Below are 19,550 nucleotides of genomic sequence, written 5' to 3' on the forward strand. Positions count from 1 at the left end.
GTAAACACTGCATGCGAAAAACAGCAGGTGCAGATTTGATCGATTTGATCAGTTCTGCACGCCGAAGAGGTAAACATTCTGTATATTCCGTGAAAAAATACCGAAACTGATCATGAGTTCGCAAGAAGCGAGCTTTTGTGCCAAGGTAATGAATTCACTGAACGATTTCAGGAAGGACGGAACGCTCTGTGATGTCACAGTGAGTGTACAAGGTACAACTTTTCCGGCGCATCGGAACGTCCTCTCTGCAAACAGCGAGTTCTTCAAGGCTTTGTTCGCCAATGAAATGAAAGAAAAAGCCGAAAATATCGTGCATATGGACGAGTTTGAACCTAAAGTTATGGATCAGCTGCTGACTTATATGTACGGCGGTGGAATATCCATCAAAAAAGATAACGCTCTAGATTTAGCTATCGGTGCAGATTTCTTGTTTTTGACCGAATTGAAACAGAAGGCTTGTGAATTTCTGATTAGCGATTTGAACTCGGAGAACTGCCTGTTTCTTTTGTACATGGCCGAAAAGTACAATGTCAGAGAGCTTCGCGACAGTGCACAGCAACACATCCTCGAAAATTATGTCCCTGTATCGGCCAGCAGTGGATTTGTAACATTGAGTATAGAACAGCTGCTTGCAATTGTATCCAGCGATGATCTGGTCGCGAGAGAGGAGAAGATATTCGAATCCGTAGTGAAATGGACGAAGAATAGCTTGGAGACAAGAAAGAAGCACTTTTCTTCCCTGTTTTCGCACATTCGCTTGATCTATTTAGCAAGATGTTACTTGATTACCGAAGTACAAGAGGAAGACTTGGTGAAGAGCGATGAATCTTGTTTACGTCTTGTTAATGCCGCCAAGGAGTTCTTCTCATCTCCCAAGGGAGCCGTTCAAAGTGAAGCTCATCAGCGCCCTCGTGCATGTCAAACTGCTATCCTCATGGTGGGAGGGTGGCAGGAAAATTGTGACATCACAGCTTCTTCAAACGTATTCATGCCAAGTATTAAGCAGATATTTCAAATTTCCCCGATGCTGACCCCCAGAAAAAATCATGGCATTGCAATACACGAAGGATTAGTTTATGTCATGGGTGGGAACACTAAAAATGGCAATGCGACAAAAAGTGCAGAACTTTATGATCCAAGGACCAACACATGGTCTAGCGTGTTGTCAATGCGAAAGGAAGTGGTCGGTGTGGGCGTGGCCATGGTGGGGGACTTCCTATATGCAACAGGGGGGCATGATGCAAAGGGCAGACCACAAAGCATCGTCCAGCGGTACAGCCCCAAGATAAACAAATGGGAATGTGTTGCTTCAATGAATGCGTCTCGCACAAGGCACTGCGTTGTTGGTTCAACGTATTTATATGCATTTGGTGGATATTCCAGTGATGAGGATATTCCATTGATGTCTGCAGAATATTATGATCATTTGTCAGATTCTTGGGTCGACATTGCTCCTATGAACCGACGTCGTTCTGATGCTTGTGCTGTTTCTGTTGGAAGCAAGATCTTTGTGATTGGCGGTGAGGACATTTTAGGTTCCCCCATCAAATTAGCATCTTGCGAGGTGTATGACCCAGCGACCAAACGGTGGACTGCTATAGCGTCTATCCAACAGCCGCGTTCACATGCTGGTGCAGCAGTAATTAAGAACAAGGTGTTTGTTCTTGGTGGAGTCGACAAAAGTAACAGAGAGCTGAGGAGTGTTGAATGTCATGACACAGATCAAGAGGCATGGGAGGAGGTGGCAAGCTTGCCTGTGGGAATTGAAGGATTTGCCTGCTGTGCTATCACAGTACCTGGTGAACTAATGCCTGTGTTGGTTTAATTTTAACAACAAACGATGACTCATGACAGTCTCAGCTTCAACTTTCACCACTCTCTTGAGTCCAGTCTCCATCCCCCTCCCCCTCTCCCCACACACACCCAAGATGAGAGGAGCATGAGCTCATTTCTGAAGAGTGACTGGCAATGTGTGAACTTCTGCAGACATTGATAAAAAAAGCTTTCAGACATAATATATTTGCAAACGACCAACATGCCTGCTTGTGGGTCATAGCAACACTTCTTGAGCAAGTTTGGCTTGATTAACGGGTCATTAACATGAAACATGGCAAATACTCATGTCATAGGCTTGTTGAAAACTTGTTGAATTATGCGACAAAGTTGTACCATCTAAATCAGACTTTATGGTAGCTAGCTAGCTAAATATCTAAGCAATATGTAGCTTTAGTGATCATTACCTCAGTTCTCGTGACCTGTATATTATTATATGTCAAAGACATCATAGATTGTGACATCATCTTTTGACATCTGGTGTCAACTTTGATATCAAAACTTTTTCATGACTGTTTCTCCTTGCTTGCAGTTTGATGAAGAAATACGAAAAAAATGTTACCAGTATTTATAAATGGTATGATTTTCAAGACCTTTTCCCCCGTGTGAAGTGCTTACAATGTATCATTATGGTACAAAATTCTCACTAAATTGGTTGTGACTGTCCACCTTCGTCACAGTGAAATAAAGTTGGTTATACTGCTTTTGTTATACAGCCTTTTCCTTGCTTATATGTTTTTGATTTCACCAGAGTAATAGTGAACCTGTATATTTGCTTACAACTTTCATATAATTATGCTGATTTCATAAGTGCAAACCTGGCCTAGTTATTGTTGAAACTTTTTGGATATGACACAAACAGGTCATTAGGACTAACAACTGAACACCTTATTCAAGAGCAGTTGTGCAGGGTAACACAGCATTGCCAAGCAATACTATTATTGCATAGTGTAAGAAAATTTAAATAACCAATACTACTTTTCGTAATAAAAATCAGTGATAAAAAGTAAGAACATTTCAATACACACATTGTTATTTTTATCTCGGATGATCACTCTGAAAAGTTATAGAAGCATTGTTAGTAGTTTAAATATAACAAATTACAAGTTACTGATATTAAAATATTTATTATAATTAAGTTTGTCCATCAGCTGTTTATTTCATTTTTTTGGCTAAGTTTTTCTATGATGCCAAGCAGCTTTTCTCTTTCCAAATATTTCCGAGAATAGGAGTAACTAAAACATCATCTACAAATCAATATTATTAAAGTAAAGGCCAGTGCAAGCTTACATGGTTTATACACTTTTGAGCTTTTAAATTCCATGACTTTCCATGACCTTATCCATGAATTTCAAAGCTTTCCATGACATAAATTTGACCATCTTTCTTGGAAATTTTCAAAAATTATCTCGATTCCATGTACGTTTTTACCCTTTTAGGAGCAAAAAATATCCGGCCTAATTTATTTTGTACAATCAATATGTAACCATTTTCCGTAACTTTCCATGACCCACACTCAAATTCCATGACTTTCCACACCTGGAAAATGAAATTCTAAAATTCCATGACTTTCCAGGATTTCCATGCCCTGTACAAACTCTGGCTTAAAAATTTGATCAATAGTGTGACCAAATAGAAATGGTGCATGAGCCAGTGAGTGAGAAGAATAGGCCATTTCCGAGTTACCCTTTGCCTCTTTTTCAAAACGAGTCTATGTGCAAAACCATTCAAATGAAAATGGGCCTGTAGGTGAAACTCATTTTCATGTGAATGGTTTCGCACGTAGACTCGTTTTGAAACAAAGGTAAAGGATCACTCGGAAATGGCCTATTGGTCGATCACGTTTTGGCACATTTTGTTTTTCAAAGTTTTTCTTTATTAATGATCAATCTGTATATAAGATGTAAAGTTTTTGTACATAGTCTTAAGGGAATAAAACAAAATAAATAATAATCATTATTATTTCAACCCTCAACCTCAAATGTAATTTCTGAAACACCATAGGAAGACTGGGGACAGGTTGTGATCTTTGGAGGTAGGTTGCCAAATAAACAGCTGTATCACTTTTAATAATTTATAATTAAACTTGGAATGTATTGAAAAATTAATACAAATGCCATAGTTCCACATCACAATACATCACTTTAATGAAAGTTCATATTTTACAAAATTGACTTGGCTAAAATGCAAAACAAAAACAGATGACATCTGTACACTTTAGGGAAACTGTGCAAGAAATATTCCTCTGTCTGCTACTCCCCCTGCAAGTCAGAAAAACAAAAAAAGTAACAATAAACATTTAATAGCTTTAAATTTATTCAACTTTCATACTGGTGTTTATCGGTTTATGTTGATTCCTATAAATTATGGGAAATTTTCTAAGGTTAGGTTATCTAATCGTTTGGCAACTTTTAAAGATGGTTTTACCACCCTTCCCGAGGTCATCTATAAGTGAGCCTCTCTATGGGTGTTTTGGAGGAAATCCATGACGTGAAGATTGCCGCGGAAAAAACAAAGATCTTAAGATTGAAGCGAATAATTTTTTTTTTTTTATTGATCACTTGCAAACACAAAAAAGAAACAAATAACGCATACAGTACAAACACTAAAGCACGTAAAATACAGCAAGAATAAAAAGTAGGTACCGGTAATCCTAATTACAATGGTTTAAATACATTAGAAAAATTACAATGAGTTTGTCAGTCAGGGGAAAGGGAAATAGTTTCTATACATGAATACAAGAGCGTTTACAGCTTTGCTAAAAAGATAACAGTCCTTTGGTTGAAGTGAAGAAATTGAAATTGACCAAAATATGCATGATCAAAGTGAACACTCAGATATAAAACTGTCAAAACCCGTAAGTACTACAGAAAATATCCTTTTAAAATATTATTTCTGAATTTTGGCATTTGAAAACATTTCACAGTCTGCGATTTGGACAGCAGTATTTTACAGTCACTGTCGTGAAACCACAAAAACTGCAGATTACACGGAATAAACGCTGTAAACGTTCAATCCGAAAAATAAAGATTTGCTTTAAAAAAATGAAGATTTGCCAAAAAATTGCAAAGAAAACGAAGACCTTGGGTACCCATAGAGAGGCTCATAAGTCACAGTTTTGATCTCATTGAACTACTAAACTATTTTCATGCACAATAGGTTCCTTTAGATTGGAGTATGAGCATTGGATTAAGCAGGAATACAGCTAGCGCTGGTGCTTTTGATTATCATGTTTCACACCAATCTCGTACCAATAGTCCCCTATTCAAGTGGTCGGCAGCAGGGAGGAGTAAGGACCCTGGGAAAATAACAAAAAGCCATAGTTGTACTGATATGTAAAAGTCCCCAACATGGCTGCCCCCAGCACCAGAACTGTCCTCGAATAATATAAATTCTGTTCTTTCTCTATCAATAATATAATTTAGTTTTTAGCTTGGGCTTCTTCTTCTCCACAACAGAATGTTATGTACATGTTCTCAGTTTTCCTTACCGGATTGCTATCTTCGGCTTGTGGTTCATACACCTGTAACTGTAAGAGAGATATGTAGTAAGTAAGTAAGTCAAACCTGGGCCAGTCAGATCTGAAACAAAGTTAACCCTTTTATAATGATTATTATTATAACAATGATGAAGCATCTAAATTCGTGTATGTCATTGACACATTTTCTGAACATCTTTTTGGATTTTTTTTTCTCTTAAACAAGACATCAGATTCCCTTAACCCTATTCAGACCGGGCTTTTTTGGGTCATTTCAGACCGGGGGGGGGGGGGGCAGATTCTGCCCCCTCCGTAACTTCCAAAATATTTAAGCAATCACAATGAAACTTAGAGGATATATAGTACAGTCGAAGCTCTCATAAGCGGACACCCTCAGGACGCGAAAAAAAGTGTCCGCTACTGGAACTGCCCGCTTACGGGAGCTTGCCCAGCTAATAATGGTAATCTGCATGGTGTTTCGAAATGTAACCGGACGTGGATGACGACAAAACAGACACTGAAATATGGTACTGTAATTACAGTCAAATCATTGTTACGAATGGCGATGTGAAGTTGATTGATTAATACAAGATACAGAGGTTTTTTATAGGATTTTCTTTGCGGTGTCCGCTTACGGAAGCTTAAAAACAAAGAAAAAGTCTAAGTCGTATCTCGGAAAGTGTCCGGGGCCGCTTACGGGAATGTCCGCTTACGAGAATGTAAAAATACAGAGTCTGTATGGGAGTAAAAGCGGGGTTTCTAACAAGGTGGCCGTAAGTAGAGTTGTCCACTTACGAGAGTGTCCGTTAAGAGAGCTTCGACTGTATGTCCCAAAATCTATCTTTTGGCATATGTCACGTGGGGTGATAACATCACATCACGTGACAATTACATCATAATATCAAAACAGCCGCCATCTTGGATTTCGAAATTTTTCTAAAACGCCAGAAAACCACCCAAAATTACTGGAAAGTACTCAAAACCATTAAAACTGTGCTTAAAACACGTAAAAAGGTGAAAATAATTGCTTTAAAGTTATTTTTCATTAATAGAAACACGAAAATTACGAATTTGGGAAAACATGCCTGTCAAAATGCCGTTGCCATGGTGACGTCATGTTCCTGACACAACATCCTACCATACCAAATTATTCCCAGATAAATTTTAGATAAAGTCGCAAAGTTTGGCAGCGTTTGGTTGAATATTGAAAAAGTTATAAGCGTTCAAAGTCAGCGCGGGCACTCTCCGCCCCCCCCCCCCCAGTCGCGCGCGACTGTTTTCTATCGGCGAATAGAAAACAGTGGGAGAACCAATCAGATTCGAGGATTTCCAATAGAACACAGCTGAGTTTCTACTAAATTGTAATATTCAAAAGCGTAAAATCTCCAAAGTCCTGCCAGAGTGTATAAATAAAAATAATAATTATTATATGCCAATAATAATTATTATTATTAACCCAACAAATTTTGCAGCATAATTAATTGTAAAGGAGACTAAAAACATTCATATTTGTGGAAATACTGCAACCATTGATTCTGGTCATAATTTTATTATTTCATGAATTTCATTTCAGTGCAAACTGAACCCCAATGAGAGATAACACCTTACCCACTAAACTATCATAAAATTTAGAAGTTCACCTACACGTGAAGAGTGAAGGAATAAACACTTTAAATCCATGAAATGCTTACACCATACTATAACAAACTAAAAATAACCTGTGGAATTTAAACTGCAATATAATTTATTATTCTCCTGAAAACAATATTTTAATATCATCAGGTTATACAAGCACATTCACATTATTTTATTTTACAACCACAGAGAGCTGTTGCTGCAGATTTTACATGAAGCATTTAAATGATATCATTTTTATTTATTTTATTTTTTTTAATCATATCAGGATTACGGTGCAAAGATGAAACCAGGTGCTGCAAAACAATATTACTCACAGATTTACTCAGAAAGTTCAACAATTGGCTCTTGTACAATAACAGGCGCTGGAGTCCTTGCAGACTTACGGCTGTTGGAGCGGCTTTGTATCTAGTTTAAAGTTACTTTTAATGAGTTGTTTTTAATGACATATAAGTGGAACGTCTATGTATACTTGTAATCACGCAGCTCTTTCAATGTGCCAACAGCGTGGTTAGTTTAATGAAATGAAATTTTATTTGAAAAAAAAGAAAAATCAGTAAAGCTAGTTTCAGTGGTTGTATTCTTTGTGGTTCAGTTTTACCTTTGGTACAATTATTTGTATTTTTTCTTTGATTTATATGACAAAATAATAACATGTATTTGTAATGAAAAAGATAGGAAATTAAAAGGTACTAAGTCAATAATTATTTTTAAGTGACAACAAGGTGCAGGCTACATATAGAATCACCAAGAAATGAAAGAAAATTATTAGTTTAGAGTGCTCAATTGAACTGTAACAGATGTACACAGTCATGTAAGTAACGGTTATTGTGAAAAACCAAGTCAGACCATTATGCATCGTGCTTTAATTGGCAGTAGGGTACAAAAATTCACATCATAGACATTAGGTCAGTAAGAAAGTAAGTGCTTCATTAAAATTAGTTGTTAAATGTGTGGATGGCACTTACAGGAGTTTCTGGGCCCCATGACAGCCGCTTTTCAATACTTTTGTGAGAATGAGAGGATGGTGGTGGCTCAGAAAGTGATATTATCTGTTACGGTTAAATGATGACTGTGATTGGTTTTGTTTTATATTATAAATGTTTACACAGAAAGGTTTGAATGTGTCTACAGTACAACGTTGATCAATACATCACAACCACCAGTGTATGAAAAAATGTTCAAAGTTAAAGTTTATAATAAGATTGAATTTATGTGGTATGTAGAGCGTAATAACTTATACTGTACAGTTTAATCCAGAACTGCATTTAAATTATGTGTTGTTAGAGGAAATGACATAAAAAAGGAAAAAGAGTTTCTACGTGTGTTAACTTCAGTTAAATCATCAACCCAACTTCCCAATCCACTTTATGACTCCAGGTTAAATCCTTATTTAATATTTATAGAAGGTTAGTGACTTATGATTTCCAATTTGTTACAACATTTTGTATATATGCAGTACATCAGCTCCAGCCAACAGTTACTTTTTTTCACAGGAAAAAAAATCCTAAAATCCCATTGTGTTTTTTAAAAATTAAGTGTCTTTTGTTTTTTTTTCCTATTCTGGCTTTTATCCAAAAAACATTAATGGCAAGAGTTCAGCTTTTCCATTACTGGTTTTGTTATGGGATTTAGCAAAATTACCATTCAAAAACCAGTGACGTTTTTTGTGAAAATTTCCTGTGTTTGCTGCCATCAATCATTTAACCGGACTTCTCAGGAAACAAATGATCACTACAACTGATTCAAAAGGTTGCCTCTGTCAGTATTAATTGCTTGATTTTCATCCATTTTGTTTGTTTCTGTTTCTCAAGGTTCATTGACTGTCACCACAATAAATATTTGTTATGATCGACAGCAGCAAAATGTGCAATACAATATTATTGTTAGTTGAGTTTTAAACTTCAGAGACTGTGTCATTGAAAGTTGCATTTCAGGTAGAAAGACATTAATAATAAAAAAAAATTTCATTTGTTATTAAAATTCCTGAAATTCCAATACAAACTCTCTGTTCAATGTGGATTTTTATCAGAAAAATTTTTATTTGCAAAGTAACTGGTTCTCGCTGCACACGTGGCCCAGGTGGGAAAGGAGGCACTCTGTATACTTATGGATAGAGGTGTGCCACCAGGACTTTGAAGCCCTTACCCTAACCAGACCATGTATGGCTGACTTTGCAACCCTATACTAGACTAGACACCAAAAACCACTATCCTGTCCCAGACTTGCATTTTTAAAAAACTGTATCTCTATCAATGTTTCAATGGTAAACCATCTGTCAAAAAGTCTCAGCAAATGTTACCCAAGACCAAAAACTCTCTGATTTCTACATATATACCCAATCCCAGGCTAAACTGGTGGCACATACCAAAATAGCTCATATATGGGAGTGCCCCCCCCCCACCCCCCGGGACACGTGGCCCTGGTCATTTGTTAAGATTTCATACTTACTCTTTGTTTAAGTTCACCGTTTTCTGCCATCAACTGCTCAACCTTCTGTCTTAAGTCAGAGACTTCATTTCTCAGAGATTCAATATCTGCAGTTTCAGGGGGTCCTCCATGGAGATGTTCTTTCATAAAGCTTGAACATTATTAAGGTAATAAAAATCTTGAACAAAGTTCTACACATTTATTCAGAGGTGTGAGCTTATGTGCACGACTGTAGACTACAAAAAGCACCAAACACTTGATTTTAAGACACTGAGTTCAGAAAATGACAAAAATGGTTATAAGTTATTGTGGTTTTCAGTGATAAGCAAACTCTGAAATTCAATCCTCGACTTATGGTTTACGTTGTTTGCTGCCTTAAATCATCTTAGCGGCCTCTCCGGAAACAGAAGTTCACTTCAACCGGGTCAAAAGGCCACGTCTGCCAGTTGTGATTGGTAGATTTTGATCCATTTCGTTTGGTTATGTTTTTTATGATACGTTGACTGTCGCCGTAATTTTAATTGACAGAAGCGAAAAAAAGTTAGTTGGATTTTGAATTTCAGAGTTCGCATATCACTGACAACCATAGTAAGTGGCTGATGAGTGCATTTTAAGCTTAATATTTATTAGTAGATGTTGAATGACACCTGTCAATCAATTAACGAAAGGTCTCAACTTGCAGCTTTCATCGACAACTGACCAGGTTGAACAGAGAACGCTATACACTTATCTACTTGATCGCATAAAAATATTTTTTACACATGTACCTCCAGAAAGAACTTTTGACACGAAACTTTTAGCTAAATAGTTCAAAGGATACTCTAATGCATTGGCTGGTTTCTCTGGTTCCTCGTACAAGTTCACGAGAACTGTTAACACAAAACAAATAAAATTTAGCAACAGCAGCTAAAGTTAACAGCCAAATAGACGTAAAAATTACCTTTCGTCAAAGCATCCATAACTCCCGCCTTTTCCAAATACTTTCTGAACTCCTCGCGTTTCGAATCGGCCACCTTCGATGAAAAGAGCTCAAGATTAACGCGAGATCTAACAGTTACAAAAAATTTAGAAGCAGATAAATTTCATATCACAAACCCTGTACTGTGATGTCATTTTTCCTGCACCTAAAGATCTATAAACACTTCAAAAATGGTCGAGAAAGTGAAACGAAAACTCTGTACACTGTCTGTAGCAACGAGAGTCTACAATCAACAGTTCCGCCGAAGTGGATTATGGGAGCAGCAATCGGTACCCGACCCAGTCTCCACTCACTCATCTGTGCCTGCATGATGAGTTCAAAAGTTTTGAGATACGCACTTGGATTTAAAGCAGAATTCCTTTCAAAATCATTGCTTGGCACTAAACATATACGTTTCTCAACTAAACCTATTCTTCCAGTCCTGACATTGTACACCAAGGTAAGTTTCACCAGGTGTTATTCAGTGGCGAATCAAGGATTTTTAAAAGGGGGTAGCTCATACCAAAGGGCTACAGAATTCTGCAAATTAAAAGGTTAATGTATCATAAGTTTGAATTTTTCTAGAGCATGCCCCCCAAATGGTGAAATTTAAAAAGGCCAAATTGGATTCAGAGGGCATGGCTAACCACCCAATTTACCCCATTAACCCCCCTCCCCCTGTCGCCCTTTATCCACAACTGGTTTGTAGCGTACATACTATAGCTAGTTATGCAAGGCTTGCCAGTGGTATACTTAACAGTTATTCCACTAGCGCGCACTGGATTAGTGGATATGAGATGGTAGATAGCCAATTAAACAAGGCGCGTAGTGCTGAGTTGGCTGTAACGATCTCATATCCAAAAAGCACAAGTGGAATGCTTGTTTTATAAAAAACACCCAAAGAATTGCAATATTTGAGCTCCCCAGCTGTTTTCGTTGATGCTCATCTGCCACCATATTTGTGGTCAAAAATTATAGTATATGAGCTCATATACCGTTGCCTGTTAACCAATCAAAACTCAGGAATTGCAATATACCATTGCTTGTTTTTAATAACATGGAATGCCATGGAGTCACTTGTAGTTGCGCAGTATACACACGAGCCTTTAGTGAGTATACGAAGACTATACAAGTGTCATAGTTCCATGGTATACCAGGAGAAAGTGTTCCATAACCATAGTAGATGCGCTAACTAAGTTTTGCCGGGAAAAAAGATCGCAGTGCATGATTGGAAGGTTGAGTTGAATATCGTCGAATATAAAACAGCATTTTTGTAAGTGCCATTACGGCATGTCTTCGCGGCCGTGAAAGGAAAGATGAATCCGTCTTCAACAAGCTTTTAGCACTCTGTACTCCATGGTTTTTCGTTTAAGGGCCACTTAAATATTCTATAGTGTTTCTTCTTTCCTTTTTAAGTCTCAAAGATGGTATTTTTTGTGTTTAGAATCAAAAACAAGGCCTTGGAAGTTTGTAAATACGTGCCGCCCGGCGCCATGATTTTCTTCTACATTTTCAACGTGCGAAATAAGACGAAAAACCTTCTTTCTAGGATCCCAAGAGTTCCCTATAAATATGCGCAGAAAACAGATTCTGATTGGTTTATTTGCCCTTATTATCTGTAGAACAATAGAAGAACCAAAAATACTCCAGGGAGGGAGGGAGAGGGCATTTGTCTCCATGTGCTTTTTACGGCCGGTTACGGCCGGTTTAGGAAATTCAGGGGTTGTCACGCACGGCCGGCTATGGCCGGTTTAGGAGTCAATGGGTTAAGCGCTTTTCCGAAAAATTTAAAAAGTTAGTGATATTGTGTTAACCAGTTTATAATGAACATATACCGGTAGCTAAGATGGAAATAAATGTTCAGTAAAAGAACAAATTCACTTGAAAATATGTCTATTTTTAAAAGAATTTTTCAGGTCGACTAAACTTAATTTTTTTCACTTTGGGGTGGGAAGCGAGGGGGTTACTTAAATGTGACGAGTATTCAATTTGACCAAGACAAATTTTAGCGATTTTTGCCCAACTCGCTAAAATTAGTAGTCGCTAACAATAGTAACCTTAAGGTTATCAGTTTGAACATGGAATTGAGTTGTTTCTGTATGCTGCTTTAATTTAAATAAGAATAATATAATGACTGATTTTCATTACGTCCTAGTACCAGTAAACCCAATTACATGCAGTAGTGGCACTGTAAGCCTTATTTGTTTATCCTAAATACCAGTACACCCACTTTATCTATTTGATACAGCAGGCTTATAAAAATTTCAGGAGTTTTTACTCTGCTGCTTCTCCACAGGATGTCTGTTCACTTTGTGATGAAGCAAAGGTTGTCCTAGAGGGCTATAAGCACAGGGTTGGTATAATCTGAATTTTAGTTTAATTTTAATGTTCAAGGCCTAGTTAATTACTGGTACCTGAAAGGGTATGTAGGACAAAATTATTGCCATACCGTATTTACTAGTCAGAATGTGACTGCCGTGGCGCTTATTAAATTTTTTGCCCTTCAAGTGCGGCGCTGATTCAAGGGCGGCGCTTACTTGAGGGCGGCACTTATTTAAAATTTGGACGCCACAAAGATCTTATCTTTTACAGTTATCAAAATAGCGTCTTCTGATTGTCAGTATTTGTCTTTTGCTGAAGAGAGAAGTGGTGCTAGCTAAACTAATAGGCAAGCAGTATAACCATCACTGTGAACTGCAAAACATCACTTTTGATGAAAAGAAATGTCTAAGTTTTTTTAGAGTTGCTTTGTAGCGTAGTTTTTAGTAAAACAGAATCTGATTGCTCGAATAAGCGCCGCATCAGGACTGCAGCGCTTATTAACTTTTAAGTCCCAAATACAGCGCTTATTTGGAGGCGGCACTTATTCGAGTTAATACGGTATTCATATTTCCTTTCTCTTATCAATTGTGTTTGCTTAGTTTTATTTGGAGGAGGTGGACATCGAAGCAAAAGGAAATGAAACATGGTTTGACAAGTACAGATATGAAATTCCTGTGTTTCATCTGAATGGATCATTTCTCATGAAGCACAGAGTGAACGAAGAATTGCTAGATAAAGAGCTGAGAAAGTATGAAGATCAAGAAGAGAGCCGATAGCCTCTACATTGCAGAGTTGCAAAAACAAGATCTATAGTTGATGACTGTACAAGGCTTAAATAAATGGAAAAACCGTCACCATAAAAAAAAAAAATACTTGCTTGTGTCCAGTATCAAAAGGTGAAATGCATCATTTCTATTTTGAAATGTGAAATGGGGGCGCGAAGGAAAATTTATCTTTGAGACCAAGTGGTGTAACATCTTAGTTGTGAAGTGTGCATTTTCTTCCCCAGAGCCCATGATCCTTCTGGTCTGCGCCAGGGATCAAGACCTCTGGCCGGCCCCAACATCTGGAGTCAGTGATTCACAGACTTATAATGTCAAATCTGATTGGCTGAAAATACAGAACGATAACTCTGCTGCTCACAAATCGGGATTGGCCAGAGGTCTCGATCCCTGGCGCTTGAACCTGGATTGCTTAATCTGGAGTCCAGTGCACTAACCATAAGGCCACTATGCCTAATGGGTATAAACAGAGAAGAGTCTGATGCATGCAATCCATTCAGAACATTCTGATTAATGTTTACTCAAAGATCTGATTTTTGTATACTAGTAATCTTTATTCTATACAAATGGTAACATCTATGTTAATGTATACCTTATATACAGGTGTCCGGTCGTTTCGAGACAAAGTCTTTTCGAGACACGTCGTTTCGAGACAAGTCGAGGTCGATTCGAGACACAAGTAAAGTCGATTCGAGACAGACTGATACACATGTAAAGTCGATTCGAGACAAACTGAAATTGTTTCGATATAAAAGTAAACTCGAGAAAAGATCAGTATATTAGTTTGCGAATAATCTATAATTCGCCGAAGCGACTCGATCGATCGTCGTAAATAATTCCCAGTGCTCCCGCGAAGTCCTTCCGATACCCAGCCCTCCTCCGCAATGAGAACACACAAACGAGACCAAGTTTATGTTTATTTACAAAAGAGATTTGGATCAATATATTTATGAGACGTACTCTATAACTCCACAATAGTTATCAAGAAACACAAATACGATCAATAAAGTTGTGTAACTCGGTGGTGCACCGGACCTCTGAGGAAACTTGAGTTTATCTGGCGCGTGGGTAGGCGAGTTTGTAAATTATCATATCAATAGACGCGTTAACTCATTGTGTTAAAAAAACTTGCTAATTTTCCCTATTGTTCTAACGGAAGTGAATAAACCAATCGAAACGCTTAAATCTAATTGAGCTAACATTTCGATCCTACGGAGGGTAGAAAACAGCTAGGGCGCGAAGAATGATCATTCGATTTCACGATCACATCACGACTATCAACTACCGTTCCCGAGTTAAAGCGAGTTTTAAACTTATCACGATGGCTACTGCGCAGATTTTAAACTGCATTGTATGCGATGAACCAGTTCGGCCTAGACAACAAGGCATCCAATGCGACGGCTGTTTTCTCTGGAATCATCGAATCTGCAACACCGGTAAGTTTTCAGCAGCTAATGGACTACGTCCGCAGAAACTGGATAACAGGCGACACGTGGAAGCCGTCCTCCTGGAGCGTCTACATGAAGTCCGTGCGAACCAACAATGACATCGAAGGCTGGCATCTTGGATTGAATCGCCGCACGCCTGGAAAGTCCAAGCTTCCCCTGTACCTGCTGATCCGCCTTCTCCACCGCAAGGCCAGCCGCACATCCGTACAGATCAGGCTTGTATCTGAAAAGAAGTTAAAGCGCATCCAAAGAAAGAAGTTTAGAGAGCTCCAGACCAAGATATTCAAGTTGTGGAACGAGTTCGACTCTGGTACGCGAAGTGCGAGAAAACTACTGAGGGCCGGTTCATACCTCAACGGTCCACGAGCATCATAAAACGATCCATCTGTGCAAGACAAAAAACGGCTCTTTTAGGAGCCACCACATCAGCAAAAGTCATGATCAACGAATACTTCAATATTTTTAAATAAAGATTCAATAAAGTTTGTTATTACGCGCTGAGAAATAAAACAAGATCGGTCGACCGATCGGTTGAGTCGCGGGAAAACTGGGTATTACAATTCGATTGTGTCGCGGGAGCACTGGGTATTATTACATCGATCGATCGAGTCGCTTATTCGCAAACTGAAACACTAAAATATACTGATCTTTTTGGGTGTTTACTTCTAAATCGAAGCAATTTCAGTTTGTCTCGAATCGACTTTACATGTGTCTCAGTTTGTCTCGAAACGACTTTACTTGTGTCTCGAATCGACCTCGACTTGTCTCGAAACGACGTGTCTCGAAAAGACTTTGTCTCGAAACGACCGTAAACCTATATACATTTTTTCCTGGGCCACAAGTTGTGAAGTAAGAAGTAAATCAATAAAAATATTCTGGACAACATTAAATAAAATTATGACTGTATAGCTAATAAATACATCAATATACAACATAGTCCTTTTCTTACAACTTATGTGGATCTGGCAACAACAATTATCAAACAGACCTAAAAGTATTGAAAAATGAAACTTATACAAAAAATGTATTATACTGCTTTACCACCTTAGAATATTGCAAACATTACTTCTCAAAAGTACATTTAATAACACATCAAGTTAAAACAAAAAACTTTCGATATCCGGTCTTAATTAGCATAGATTATTATGATTAATTTTTATTAATCTGTTTACTCCTTAGTTTTTGTTTTGGTTGAGACAGTGTTTCATCAGCTATCCAAACACCTGGAATTTCGTCAAAAATACTCCACTCCACGTCATAAATTATTTTCAACTCTCTTCTCGGTGTTTGGATATCCCAATGAAAAACTGCCTCTCGTGTTTGATATGTTACATATTAAAGACATATTAAGTGACAGTGTATAAAGTCATGTAACATGTAATTTTGTGATGTGCAACAAAATGACCTTTAAACTGAAGGAAACCTTATAATACTTACTGAGGCTCTATTGAGACAGAAAAATACGAATGAGCTCATAAATCAGTGATAAACAAAAGGGATTTTTCTTAAATAAACAAAAAGGAATAGGATAGTCACAGTGTTGGTCACAGTACGTTATCTCGGTTTTAAATAATAATTTTTGACCATCTGATGGCTTTCATTCGAACTGTGAAAGGCAAAGTCGTCAGTTTCATTGTCAGTTCTGCCTCCCTCACTTCTCAAATTTTTGATTGACCATTTGAAACAGACGCCATTTTAGCAAGTTGTCAAAAATATGTCAAACATTTGTCAATAATTCCGTAATAGTATGGCCTGCAGCAAAGTGAGATTGGAAAAGATAATGAACTTAAAGCCTTTTCACTAATTTTAAAGGTGTGTACTTCAGTGTTTGAAATTATGCAATGTACTGAGTCTGATAGCATTTACTTGCTATATTTGATAAAAACAACTAATAAATATTGTCTAGAAATTAGACACTTTTAGTGTTTGACTGGAGTAAAAATTATGTAACTATTAAACAGAATCATCTTGTGATATTTTGGTATTTTCTGAAGTTTTGGCAATTCCAATAACACCACAAGCTAAACAAGTACCACTATTCCCAGTCCTGAGGCTCAGTTCATGACCTCCTCTACCAAGATCATCTACACCTTCACAAACCTGTAGAGAGATAAACACAGATGTTTTATGATTGTGCAGTTCCAGATAATATCCATACTTTCCCCACAGTAGGTCACTGGAAGTTCTCAGGGGGTGGGGGGGGGGGCTTAAAATCCCGGCAAAACTTTAAAGGAACGTATGGGGCTTATCTAAATTTCCAGGTGGGGGATTCAAACCAAAAAACCTTTCATGGCAGGGGTATGGATATTTTCTGGAACAACACATTTTCAAGAAAGTTAATAACATAAAAACAAGTTAATCTTCACAAAGTTCTTACATTATAGTGCAACGCACCTTACTGTGGCCACCCAACAAACTTTTTACAAGTGTCATCTTGTAAAGTTTTACGTTTTCACTGCATTTTGTTGATAAATACGATGTATTAAGTATCTATTTGATCGTATTCAACTTTGCAAGGAGGCGTGTTCGTCAAATAAATAATATTACGAGAACACATTTGTAAAAAAGTTTGTTGGGTGGCCACGGTAAGGCACGTCGCACTGTAAAGCCAGGTTAAGCGTAATAAGACTCTATTTCGATTATTTAAAATTTGAATCCATTGGCCATTAATTTTGAAAAGAATCAACAGCTGCTTATAAACTATTATAGCACTTTGCTCGATGCTTATCACTGTCATTGCTTGTATTGATAATTAAGACAATTTCAATTCCTTGCCTTTTCTTTCAAATCAGGCAGCAGTGATCATAAACCAAATTTTGATTCAAACATTGATCTGTGCATATTTACACCCGCTTTCAATGTTACTTGCATAGTGGTTATCTTTTGACATGCTAAACAATCAAGATGGATCAAATTCCACCAATCACAGCCCACTAGCATCATTGCCCACTAACTTGTGGGCTCATTTGCATGAAGCAAACACTGGTATGCATCAGTTTTGATTGGCTCATTTCAAATGGCACATCGAAAGACTATGTCAGAAAATGGATTTAGACAGATAGCCCCTCTGCATGTAACACTGAAAGAATGTGTAACACAAATGCATTCTTGAAATTGACCAGATACTGACCGCTAAAGTGCGACCTATCACAGAATGTTCTCCTGTCAATGACACAACGTTATCAGTAATGTTCACATCTGCCTGTCCTTGGCTGTCAGCTTCAATGTTACCAAGGTCTCCAACATGTCTAAATTGCACAAAACAAATTTATGAGCATAAATTAACAGAAAATATCCGTACCCAGCCCACAGAGTCAGAAGGTACGCCATTTGAAATTCCAAGGGGGGGGAAGCTCAAAAAAGCCAAAAATTTTAAAGGAAAGTATGAAGCCAACTTGGAATTTCCAGAGGGGTGATGAGGAGGTTCAAACCAAAAAGCCTTCTGTGGGAAGGGGGGGGGTATGGATATTTTCTGGAACAACACAATACTTAAATAAACTGACAAGAATAATGCAAAAGGGTACTGTCTGGTGCAAAACTTTTTACAGAAAAATGGTCACAAAATACCGGTAAATGGTAAAATTTACAACCTTGTGATTTCATAGAGATCTAGAAATATAGTAACGACTCAAACACTGTTGAGAAGAACAATCACAGAATAATGTGTTCAATCCAAGCAGCAAGGGTATAATTTTATATAACATTTAATGAACCTAGTACTGATAAGTCTTTTTCACACTAGCGACATAACAACATAATGGCAAGGTCATCATGTGAGCTAAAAAAAATTGGAATATGTCACCAGTTCGAACAACACAACATAGCAGGAACATAATGTCATAAGAATAATGACATAAGGAAAAAAATGGATCTTTTCTTTATGCTGTTATGTCCATGTTGTTATGTTGTTATGTCACTAGTGTGAACCGGACGATATGACCTAGAGCATATGACTATTATGCAAAAGATCATGGGTTTTTTTTTGGTCGTCCCATTCATCACAAACTGAATAAAGTTACTAATAAAAGATATCTACCATGTGTTACTAGTGTTCGGAATATGTGACTGCGTGATGCAGTTTGTATGGCCAACCCACACCATCCAGGGGGGAGTCAGTGGAAATACTCCCAGTTGCTTCATGCTACTAAAATGGGATAAGCTCTGGGCTGGCCTGATGAGCCACTAGGCTTAAAGACAGACTCTACCCTTTTCATAAACTACATCATTTTTTCTAACCTGTCTTCATCTTCTGGCCCTCCATGGTTTTTGTTTAGTGGATTATAGTGAGCCCCAGCACTATTGCTACCTAGAATGTATTATGGTAATAATTAAAAATAATTTAATACAAATGTATTGAACATATTTTACTAACAACAACTTCTGAGAACCGTAGCTTAATTAATAGCAAATATAAAAAATGCCATGAAAGATCACAAAGAAACTGATTAAAAACCTTGCGATATATCCCCAAATTCTAGAATATGGATGCCATGATGACCTTCTGTCAGTCCTTGCAACACTCCTGTGATCACACAAGGCCCACCAGGATACTAGAAATAAAATTATTATCCAATCAACAAGTGTTGAGGCATTTTCCCCATAAAGAAAACTTGCAGGTGTGACGTTATGTAAGAGACTTAATCAAAATCATGCAATGTGTTACG

The 19,550-nt window shown here is 37.6% G+C and overlaps 5 protein-coding genes across 5 annotated transcripts in view; 3 read left to right on the top strand and 2 right to left on the bottom strand.

The window, feature by feature from the left end:
• The first annotated feature begins 29 nt into the window (after nucleotides 1–29).
• Nucleotides 30–2,853, top strand: LOC144657223 (kelch-like protein 18). Its single transcript, XM_078517527.1, has one exon. It carries the CDS (start codon nucleotides 113–115, stop codon nucleotides 1,823–1,825), a length of 1,713 nt encoding a protein of 570 aa, XP_078373653.1. The 5' UTR covers nucleotides 30–112; the 3' UTR covers nucleotides 1,826–2,853.
• Nucleotides 2,854–3,955: 1,102 nt separating this feature from the next.
• Nucleotides 3,956–10,621, bottom strand: LOC144656984 (c-Myc-binding protein-like). Its single transcript, XM_078517253.1, has 6 exons — nucleotides 10,472–10,621; nucleotides 10,317–10,389; nucleotides 10,197–10,245; nucleotides 9,398–9,527; nucleotides 5,324–5,362; nucleotides 3,956–4,094 (listed from the first exon to the last, which is right to left on the bottom strand). The coding sequence occupies exons 1-6, from the start codon at nucleotides 10,487–10,489 to the stop codon at nucleotides 4,086–4,088; spliced, it is 318 nt and encodes a 105-aa protein (XP_078373379.1). The 5' UTR covers nucleotides 10,490–10,621; the 3' UTR covers nucleotides 3,956–4,085.
• Nucleotides 10,622–10,656: 35 nt separating this feature from the next.
• LOC144656983 (glutaredoxin-like protein C5orf63 homolog) lies at nucleotides 10,657–13,434 on the top strand. Its single transcript, XM_078517251.1, has 3 exons — nucleotides 10,657–10,794; nucleotides 12,631–12,687; nucleotides 13,256–13,434. Exons 1-3 carry the CDS (start codon nucleotides 10,663–10,665, stop codon nucleotides 13,430–13,432), a joined length of 366 nt encoding a protein of 121 aa, XP_078373377.1. The 5' UTR covers nucleotides 10,657–10,662; the 3' UTR covers nucleotides 13,433–13,434.
• Nucleotides 13,435–14,796: 1,362 nt separating this feature from the next.
• Nucleotides 14,797–15,261, top strand: LOC144656982 (uncharacterized). The gene has a single exon (XM_078517250.1). The coding sequence runs from the start codon at nucleotides 14,797–14,799 to the stop codon at nucleotides 15,259–15,261; it is 465 nt and encodes a 154-aa protein (XP_078373376.1).
• A 1,488-nt stretch (nucleotides 15,262–16,749) lies between these two features.
• The window catches only part of LOC144656548 (uncharacterized), a 12,328-nt gene continuing 9,527 nt past the window's right edge, over nucleotides 16,750–19,550 (bottom strand). The window contains exons 7-10 of the mRNA XM_078516771.1: nucleotides 19,340–19,436; nucleotides 19,123–19,192; nucleotides 18,017–18,134; nucleotides 16,750–16,986 (exon numbers count right to left, since the gene is read on the bottom strand). Coding sequence (XP_078372897.1) covers nucleotides 16,840–16,986; nucleotides 18,017–18,134; nucleotides 19,123–19,192; nucleotides 19,340–19,436 — 432 coding nt within the window. The 3' untranslated portion in view covers nucleotides 16,750–16,839. The remainder of the gene's footprint in view (nucleotides 16,987–18,016; nucleotides 18,135–19,122; nucleotides 19,193–19,339; nucleotides 19,437–19,550) is intronic.

The sequence above is a fragment of the Oculina patagonica genome, chromosome 6, assembly GCF_052425735.1.
Source record: "Oculina patagonica isolate OP01 chromosome 6, crgOcupat, whole genome shotgun sequence".
NCBI lineage: Eukaryota > Metazoa > Cnidaria > Anthozoa > Scleractinia > Oculinidae > Oculina > Oculina patagonica.

Bases quoted from the DNA above. Each gene is read 5' to 3' on its own strand.
- LOC144656983 (XM_078517251.1), top strand. From the start codon at position 10,663: ATGATGAGTTCAAAAGTTTTGAGATACGCACTTGGATTTAAAGCAGAA. The intron at 10,795-12,630 runs GTAAGTTTCACC...GCTTCTCCACAG, and splicing joins TCCTGACATTGTACACCAAG to GATGTCTGTTCACTTTGTGA. The intron at 12,688-13,255 runs GTTGGTATAATC...GTGTTTGCTTAG, and splicing joins TAGAGGGCTATAAGCACAGG to TTTTATTTGGAGGAGGTGGA.
- LOC144656984 (XM_078517253.1), bottom strand. The intron at 10,246-10,316 runs GTAATTTTTACG...TTGTGTTAACAG, and splicing joins TATGGATGCTTTGACGAAAG to TTCTCGTGAACTTGTACGAG. The intron at 5,363-9,397 runs GTAAGTATGAAA...TCTCTCTTACAG, and splicing joins ACGGTGAACTTAAACAAAGA to TTACAGGTGTATGAACCACA.
- LOC144657223 (XM_078517527.1), top strand. From the start codon at position 113: ATGAGTTCGCAAGAAGCGAGCTTTTGTGCCAAGGTAATGAATTCACTG.
- LOC144656982 (XM_078517250.1), top strand. From the start codon at position 14,797: ATGAACCAGTTCGGCCTAGACAACAAGGCATCCAATGCGACGGCTGTT.